Source organism: Nannobrachium achirus (assembly GCF_963921795.1).
Source record: "Nannobrachium achirus genome assembly, chromosome: 11".
NCBI classification, from domain to species: Eukaryota; Metazoa; Chordata; class Actinopteri; order Myctophiformes; family Myctophidae; genus Nannobrachium; species Nannobrachium achirus.
Window position 1 is genome coordinate 17,234,085 of NC_137820.1, and position 9,355 is coordinate 17,243,439.

General features: G+C 43.5%; 1 protein-coding gene across 2 annotated transcripts; it reads right to left on the reverse strand.

Annotated features, from left to right (window-relative positions):
• Positions 1-1,494: 1,494 nt before the first annotated feature.
• On the reverse strand, positions 1,495-7,632 carry kbtbd4 (kelch repeat and BTB (POZ) domain containing 4). 2 transcript variants are annotated; one of them, XM_080736628.1, is made up of 6 exons: positions 7,603-7,632; positions 6,264-6,642; positions 5,756-5,854; positions 5,524-5,665; positions 5,231-5,337; positions 1,495-3,741 (listed from the first exon to the last, which is right to left on the reverse strand). In XM_080736628.1, the coding sequence occupies exons 2-6, from the start codon at positions 6,627-6,629 to the stop codon at positions 2,881-2,883; spliced, it is 1,575 nt and encodes a 524-aa protein (XP_080592754.1). In that variant the 5' UTR covers positions 6,630-6,642; positions 7,603-7,632; the 3' UTR covers positions 1,495-2,880. The 2 variants fall into 2 exon arrangements, with proteins under 2 accessions (XP_080592754.1, XP_080592755.1); XM_080736629.1 differs by having other exon boundaries at positions 1,495-1,583; positions 2,991-3,741; positions 6,264-7,623.
• Positions 7,633-9,355: the final 1,723 nt, after the last annotated feature.

A 9,355-nucleotide genomic window follows, 5' to 3' on the forward strand; every position in this document is an offset into this window, starting at 1 on the left:
AATTCCCTGAAGATGATCCTTTGAGAGGTCGGTGCCAGAAGGACTACCTACAGGTTCAGCTCCCTCAGGCCCGGCTGTGCTGAGACGGAAAAGAAATTGGATCCACTGCAGTAGAAGAGCCACAACCTAAGACCATTTTCACCAATGGCTTTGCAGAGAGTTGGGGAGCGGTACGAAAATATTTTCTTCCTCTTATCCGGCAATCATCCCCTCCTTGAAGCTGAAGTGGTCACAGATTCTCTGTAAGATTTCCGCTTGAAAAACACCAAAGAAACATGTTTCCCTTTCGGAGTGATGGCAGCAATAACCCAGAATATCTACTCCCTCCACACCCCAGTGAAAGGAATTCTCAACACCCCTGCTTCCAACCCCCTCCACCCTGCTTGTGCTGGCGCTACAGCAGATGGCCTTGTCACTCTTGACCATGTGTCTCTTCAGGAATTCTGCTCTGCCCTCAGTAAGAAGACCCAAGGTCACAATAGCCTCTTGCCTGTCTACCACAATACAAAAAAACCACAACACAACACTTTGACCAAATCAGGACTAAATTCCTCACATTGCAAACCTTTGAACACATTTGTACATATCTTATCTGAGCATGTTTGTGGACTGTTACAGTAGATGTCTGCAAGTGTGTGTTGGGGAGGGTGGGGGGCAGCTATAAACAGCGTTATTTCACACTGAGGACTACATGACATATGGTACTCACACTGGCTGGCAGTTGATATTGGTGGACCTCATTGAGGCGCATGTGCCCCAGCTCCCCCCATCTCCCATCCTACACCTCACCTCGGTGTCAGCAACTGCTGCTTAGAATAGTTCACAAAGTCTGACATGTTACGGGGCTTGGGTTTCAGCTGCACAGCCTCCTGTAACATCAATGGGATCAGAAGGCTGGGCCTCGGCAGTGTAGCCCTCTCTCCCTCAAGTCCCCTTTTACCCTCCACAAGGATACAAATAGGCCCCTTTATTGCCGTGCCATTCACAAGATGAGTTACCCACACAGCAAGATATGTCTCTAAGGTTAGAAGTCACGTCTCTATCGTGGCATAGTCCCGAAAACTGTTGCGCTATTATAACAAGGTCCACCATTAAAACATCTCCACTCTTGATTTACGCATGCATTGCTGGAACAATGAAACGTCTTCAAGTCACTTCTGAAAACATACCTTTACACCAAATGTTTCTCATGACTGTAAAGAAGTGTTTTGTGAAAGTACACTTTTGTATATTGATATTTGCGTGTCAAAGTGTTTTATGCTTCGTTTTTCTTTTTTCGCTGTATGTTGTTTTTAACCATGTTCTGTGAAGCACTTTGTAACTTTGTTTGGAAAAGTGCTATACAAATAACATTAATTATCATTATTGTCTAATACATGTCACAAGTTTTAAAAGGCAATTCACAGACAAGACATGAAAGATGTTGCATAATCATAGGGGCCCCTACATATCAAAACAAATGCAGACATCATATGGCTGCAGTGACCGTTAATGTTTCTGTTAACACACTTTAATCTCAGGTACATATACAGCAAGAAAGGAACAGTGTCAGGAGTCAGGAGTCAGGACAAGAAGTTGGATTTCTGAAAAGGTAGAAAACATCCTCTATTATCATGTATGCACAATAACAATACTATCTGATACAATGTAATGATTATCTTCTTTTTCTCACTCCCTATGATGGAGGACGTTTACATTTTTCATGTGATCTTGCTCATGCGCGTGAATGAACAGCCAATGCAGAAGAAAGATCGATTCAGTAACAGAAATTACAGAATCACAATGTGCTGCACCTCACTTCTATCACCGAGGAGCAAAATTAAGACACATTTGTAACACAAGTTTAGCACTCCCTCTGGAGTGCTAAACTGCACAAGGATGTAGTGTGAAAACCACAAACCAGCTGACTCAATTCATATACTGCAAGCATCCTCATGCCTGATTTATACACACCGAAAATAGCAGATCTACAAGCTTATGAGCTTGAAGACCTCCTATACTCGGTGTGTGACATCTGCGCAGTAAGCACAACTAAGTATAAATCAGGCTTCAGAGTATGTCTGAATAGCTCGTCGGCAGGTAGCTATCCGGCAGCCTCCAGTGTTTGTCAATACAGAGCAGCCGTGCCTTCGAGTCTAGGGCAGTCATGATTATCACATAATCGTCTATTCACGATTATTTATTATATTCGTGATTATTTGTTATGTTCGGGATTACTGTCAATTATCCATTTGAATTAAAACAAATCTTCTGTGAAACGTCATTTAATTCTGTTGTATCATCTATCATCATGTGTATTTTTGTATCGATATGGGGGAATCACAAATAAAATTAACCCGACCCTTGGTTGAAATCAACAGAAATGTAATTATATCAAAGTATATCCACAAAGTGTTATGTTTTACTCAGTCTGAAACCGAGTCTGATGTCATCGTGTTTGCACGGCACGCAGCAGCCACACTGTTGTTTATGTTTTCCTCGTGTCGTCGTCAGGTTCTTGGTTGGATGCGCTAGCATAGGCTAGGATAACTAGTTTGTGTCATGGAGGATGAAAGTTTGTTTCCAAAGCCACATACTACCGCACTGCTGTTTCGGTTTTAAGCCTAACGATAAAGGAGAGCCCACAATAACGTGGAGGAAGCGATCTGTAAACTTTGCCGTAACAAAGTGCCAGTCAGAAGCGCTAATACAACAAATCTACAGACCCACCAACCACAACAATACGCCGAACATGGAAATAAAACGGCAGCGGCCAGTCCAACAGCAGCTGGTCTAGCCTGTCAAAGCGACGTGTTGCGAGCTTGTAGATCTGCTATTTTCAGACAATTCATAATCGCGACAGCCCTATCCGAGTGACCGAGTCCATGACCATCCTTCAGTTCAGGCCAGTACAAACTGCCAGTTTGTGAGGAGGATTTTGATTCCTCTAATGACAGAGATCACAGAGGTGGCAGGGTTAAACTTCAGTGTGTTCGCATCTCCTTTCTTACACTTGTCCCTGAAGACGTAGATGCAGCCATTACAGCTGGCCACCTTCCAGAGGGAGGGGACACAGCTCCACACTTCGGGGAAGCGCAGGCGGGTGAAGCTCTCCAGCAGGGGGTTGTAGCACACCAGGGAGTCCCCCTCTGCCACCACGAAGATAACATCCATGTGGGCAGCGGCATGCATGCAGCCAGCAAACGGGAGCATGTATGGCTTCATCTGGCATTTCTGCGTGGCCGTGTCAAAGCACTGGATGAGTCGTGACGGCTTGGTAAAGAAGTCCATGTCGTTCTCCTCCCCGCCGAGCAGGTAGATGGTGCCTCCCAGGTTGACGCCCGCGGCCCCGGACACGGCCGTGTCCAACTGGCTCGTCTCCGTCCACATGTTGTCTTTCACCGTGTAGTAGATGACCGCGTTGGACAGGGTGTCCTGCAGAGTCTTTCCTCCTAGGGAGTAGATGGCGTCCTCGCTGGAGACGGACACCATGGTGTGGTGGAGGCGGTCTCGGGGCAACGGGGCGCAGCGCTCCCAGTCCATGGTGTGCATGTTGCATTTCCACATGCGGCGGGGGATGGATCCCCCGACCACGTACAGGTCCCCTCCGTGCTTGCAGGCCGCAGTGATCTGGTGGCACAGGCTGTTCTGGCCGCTCACGCTGATGGCGTCGTCCTCGTCGCAGTGCAGAGACACGGCCAGCGAGTGGGTCCGCGACTCCTCCTTACCGATCAGGTAGATGTGGACATTCTCGCCAATTTCCTGTGGTAGCGGGACCAGAAGATTAACCCATTCAGAACGGGTACACAATTTGTGTTTCATTATTCTATGCTTTAAATATTGAAAAATAGCAGATATACAAGCTCACAGCGCGGCACCGAGTGCCGCGCTGCTATTTTTTTTAAATCGTGAAAATTAGAATTTTGACCCGATTCTATAAGTGTCTTTTGAATCCTTCTAAGGTTTTTTTTGAAAAACCTATGTTTCTGTGTCAGCAATCTGGCTATAGCCATCGTCAAAGAAAAGGTCCTTTTCACTTAACTGGAGCTCAGTTAGTCTGTTCTTTAGAGACTACCATGTCAGTGGTTCTCAAACCTTTTCATGTGAAGGACCCCCAAAATGATATATATTTGGCCACGGACCCCCATCTCAAAATATTTAGTTCCAGGGACCCCCCAGAAGTTAATATGAGTTACTATAACGTTCACTTTGAAAATACATATATTCAAAGATTTGCACATATTTTCACAACTTTTTCAAAAATAGCAGATCTACAAGCTCGCAGCGCGGCACTCGGTGCCGCGCTGTGAGCTTGTATATCTGCTATTTTTCAATAGTTAAAGCAGTCAATATGCCCAGGCCTAAATGGGTTAAAACACATACGTTATCTTAAACACAGCAGAAGAGAGCAGCTCCATCTAAAAGTCTGCATTGTCTTTCAGTTCCTGAAATCACTTTTGTGAATGATTGATTCATTCCCATTTTACTTCCATACTGTTTTATTCTTGTACAGTTTTACTTTACAGTTGGGGCATTTGTTGTACATGACCTATTTAGAGCAAATTAGGATGTGTATTTTTGGAGCGGTGAAAGCGCTCCCAATAGACAGGTATGTCCGTGGGTATGTCCCTGGGTGGGTGGCTGGGTGGCTGGCCGTGTCCGTAGCCTGGCAATACCTTGAGTGGCCACAAACAACACACTAGTTAAAGGAGGGGCGCTGTTTTGTGCAGGCCAGGCACACTCACCACTCACTCACAGGCACAGTTTACAGTTTACAGTTTACAGTTTAGGCATTTAGCAACACACACAGGGTATAGCTGCTCAGATTCACCGCTCCACTTCGAACCGAGGTTTGATTTTTTTATTCAGAGCTGTTATTTAATACTTTATTCTGCTTTGACAACACAATATATAATATAGTATAGATCAGCGTTCTCAAACTATGGGTCGCGACCCAAAGTGGGGTCGCGAATTGGCAACCTAAAAAAGAAATATATTTTTTATCAAGAAGTGGACAAAAATAAATAAAGAAAAACGGAAGGTCGTTGCAAGTTCAAAGAGGACGGGGGTCTGGGGTCGCCAAATCATTTCCCTAATAATATGGGGTCGTGGTATAAAAAAGTTTGAGAAGCCCTGGTATAGATAATGGTTACCTAGAAAAAAATTTTGATAAACAAACACCATACTTCTGTGTTCACAGAAATCTGTGTGTGTGTGTATGTGTTTTCAGTTCAGTATGAGTGAACATTACCTTGAGGTTTTCCTGGAGAACACAAGAAAACTCCTCTCTTTCCACCTTGTTGTGGTTTATCCAAGTCTCAATGGCCACTGTTGGATTCTGGGAGCTTGGAACACCATCTATGACATAAATCAAATCCTGTAAACTGCCACTTTATAATTCATGATATGACGGCTGTTTTTGAAATGACACGCTCAAAATAGGGATGTCAGGGTTCATGTGGTTAAATCAATTCTTTCACAAAAACATTAGAATAGTATGACACGTGGACAAGCGGGAAAATGTCATTACAAAACAAGTGCTACCTTTAAGGATATCCAAAAGCAGGCAGAGTGGAAGATTGAGGAATTCTTCCGTCTGGTGGAGTTGGACCAGGTGGATTTTAGCACAATGTTTGGCAGCAGTGTACAACTCCTGGTCACTGTGTCTGTCTGCAAGCCACATCACCTGGAAATAGACCATTTATAAACTATTACTAGTTAATAACTATTGAAGACAGCTAAGCCTGTTAGACGTGTGTATCACAAAAAAAATCACCTGTAAGCAGTTATTGACCTCCACTGTCCGTGACAGGAACCGGGAGCATTCCTCGAAAAGCGCGGTTAGTTGGTACATGTCTGCCATCTCATACGTGTCCTGCAGGTAGAGATGGTACGATAAGTGATATTATCGTTTATCGTGATAAAAAACACGATAATCGTATCATGGAGATTTCATTTATCGTGATATCGTCCGGACTCCGCCGTCATGCACTGGGATCAATTCACCTTTTATTTGCCGAGCTGCATATCCGGTACCACTTAAACCCTCTACTATTGGTAAAACGTACTTATAATATACGTACTTGATACAGTTTTTTTTCCACTCTCTACCAAATCTCTTTCCCAAAAAATAGCCGATCTACAAGCTCATTTTGGCAAATGTTCCACCCCAGGATAATGGATGTTGAGGATATTTTGATTATCGCAATAATATCATAAATCATGATTTCTGTGGTTACAATAATCGTGATATGAAATGTTCATATCGTCCCTCCCATCCCTACCTGCAGCTCCTCCACCCTCAGTTTGATGGTGCCGTGGTAGATGTACTCAACCAGGAGCTTGAAGACCTTGGCACTGACATCCTTCAGCTCGATGCACCGGTTGTGGGACTCCTTGAGGTTGGAGGTGAACATGGAGCGGAAGAAGCTGCTCTGGGCGGACAGCACCAGGCGGTGCAGGTGGAACTCCTTGCCGTCCACGGACACGGTGACGTCTGCGAACAGCCCGTCCTCCAGACACAGGTTCATGATGCTCTTCACCACCCTGGTGGAGTGCGAGCGGTCGGTGAAGGTGTAGCCAAGGAAGTAGTTCTCCTCTCCCACAGAGCCCCCACCCACGCTGACGCCCCCCTCCTCACTAGACTCCATCTCGGTCCAAAGCCTGAATGGGACACAATCATACTAGTCAATTGTATTTCTATATGGACACAATATTTGTTCATATTCGATTACAAAAGGTCCACAAATGGCAGCTCCAACATTGGACTGTCGGAATCCAGGAGATTCCCCCCCAGACGCCCCAAGCACCCCGAAACTTTATTTAGATTAGATACATTTTCCTTTGTTCTGTTGAATTTTGTGTGTTTGATACTTTTATCAGGCTTGCATAAGAAGATGATGGGTACAATTTCAGCCATTTAGTCCTGACCCAGGTTTTCTGAAAAACAACAAATATTATTCAAACATTTAAAAAAATATATGTTGCTACACACTGTACATGTATACTACTACACTAAAATGTGTTCCCGGCCTGATGCAAAAAGTAGGCGTATAGAAATTGATTTGATCACTGAAGCAATGTAAAAAGACCCATCTTTAACAATAACCAGTCATTACTGAAGTGAATATATAGGCTATATCTCTGTATGATTTTGCATGCACTGCCCACAGCCCCAAGCAGGGGGGTCTGTGGGTCCTGCCCCAGAGGAAACATTTTGACATACAGTAGATGTAATTTCCTCTGGAGAAATTGGGGGGTTTGATACCAGATCCAGGAGAAATGACAATCCAGGAGTTCAGAACTAAGGAAATGTGGTCGTTGTCGATGGTTGCATATAACTTGAGTGAACATAATAATAACAACAGATGACGTGGTTAATTGAACAATGATGCAGTTGCATGCAAAAGCGAAATTCATCTTAATAATTTATTTGATGCACTATCCATCAACCATGCTACACACGCTAACTTTAGCATCTCGCGATTTCTATAACTGGCTAACTTACTTAAAATATAAATTGGATCGCATATGGCCACGGTCGTTAACGACATATTATTGGGAATCATTAAGTATTTAGGCGGCACGATTGTGACGTTTCACAAATAAACAGGACCTCTTTACCTTTTCTTTACTATTTTATCATTCAGACAGGCTTGAACTATCCTCCGGAAGCAAATTAATGTTATCAAGCAGCTGATGTTGAAGTGACTTTCACTGTGGTTGCTGCCCCCATGTGGTGGATTTCTATAACTACAGGTGGCATAGCACAAAATACCAGGGTAGTCTAGTCCAGTGATTCCCAAGTCCCAACCATTTTAATTTCAGGGACCCCCGGTTTGACATGCATTAGGCTATGGAACCCAATTTAATGGCATTTCTATCTCTGAGACCCCAATTGTTATTTAAAATCAATGAGAGTATACAAATGGAACCACATATGGTTCAGTTAACTGGTCCATTTGGTTCCATTTGTACACTCTCTGAGTTATATACCCATAAGGGTCCTTTTGGTTCCTAACTATCATTTAGCTGGGGCCCCCTGGAACTCCCTCAAGGACCCCTGTTGGTCCCCGGACCCCACTTTGAGAAGAAATGGTCTAGTCTAGGACCTGGCTAACTAATTTAGGTGAGAACATCTCAAGTGTTCTAGGCTAATATGACCCCAGACTAGATATAATGCAACGTAGGAATTGTGAGTAATTCTCTGTCCGGGGCGGAATACTCGACAATGACCACACCCAATATGTGCTACTTCCAAAACAGCCCTAATAAATTCTAATCTAAACCGTTGGAGCTACAGATTTTCTAAGGTGCTCAAAATGTTCAGAATAGCCCATGTTCATGGGGATAGGAACGTGTAAAATGTCTAATTTGATATTTTTATGAGAAAATGGCTAGAAAACACATACACAAATGAATCTACTTATTATAGTATATGTATTTTGTTTCCCTGCTCTTCTATTCAGACATTTAGATCGTGTCAAAGGTCATGTCTCACCTATAGACACATGATCTGGACACACATTTTGACCTGCTGATGGTCAAGATTCAATGAATCCCCTGAGCAAGCAGGCAGCTAGGCTAGCTCTATTTGTGGTAAAAATATCAGGACTTGCGCATGAAACCGGGTTCAAATCCAGGGTAGAAGAGGAAAACGATAAAGTGCAGCTTTAACTTGAAAATGGGTAAAGTTTGACCCTGACACAATATAAGATTATGTGCTGCAGCTAAAGTCCCAAGGCTGCATGCACGTTTGGTTCTGCAGCCACAAATATTCAAAAAATATTACATGAGACGTTGCAGCCAACTGGCTTTTTATCCCCCTTTCCAAAGTGGAAAAATGCAAGGAATTTCAGACAGGAGTCTCTGCCTGAATTCAACAAAGTAGTTGAGGCGAAGCAGAGCACAGTGGGACATTGTGATATTTGTCAATAGTTTTTAAATAGGCTAATCGAGAGAAAATGGACATAAAATGCCAACTTCAGATGTGGCAAATGATCATTATATGGCTATGGTTTGAGAAAGCCTTTAAAGGTGAGTGTACAGATGGATTTTCTTCTTCTTTTTACTTAACTGTAGGCTACTGACCTATATACATAAAGGCATCTAATGTTGCATTAATAGCTAATTTTTGTTTGTGTGTGTGTGTGTGTGTGTGTGTGTGTGTGTGTGCGTGTGCGTGTGCGTGTGTGTGTGTGTGTGTGTGTGTAGTTTTCTTTTTACTATGCCACATGTCATTTCAATTTCAATATCTTTTTAACAGCAGATGTGGCTGCAGTCATATATGAGGGTCCTGCGTCTCAGAGAATATATTCAATATCTGAAGCAAACCTGATGTTTGAGGTACATAGATTGAGAACTCATAGGTAGCCTG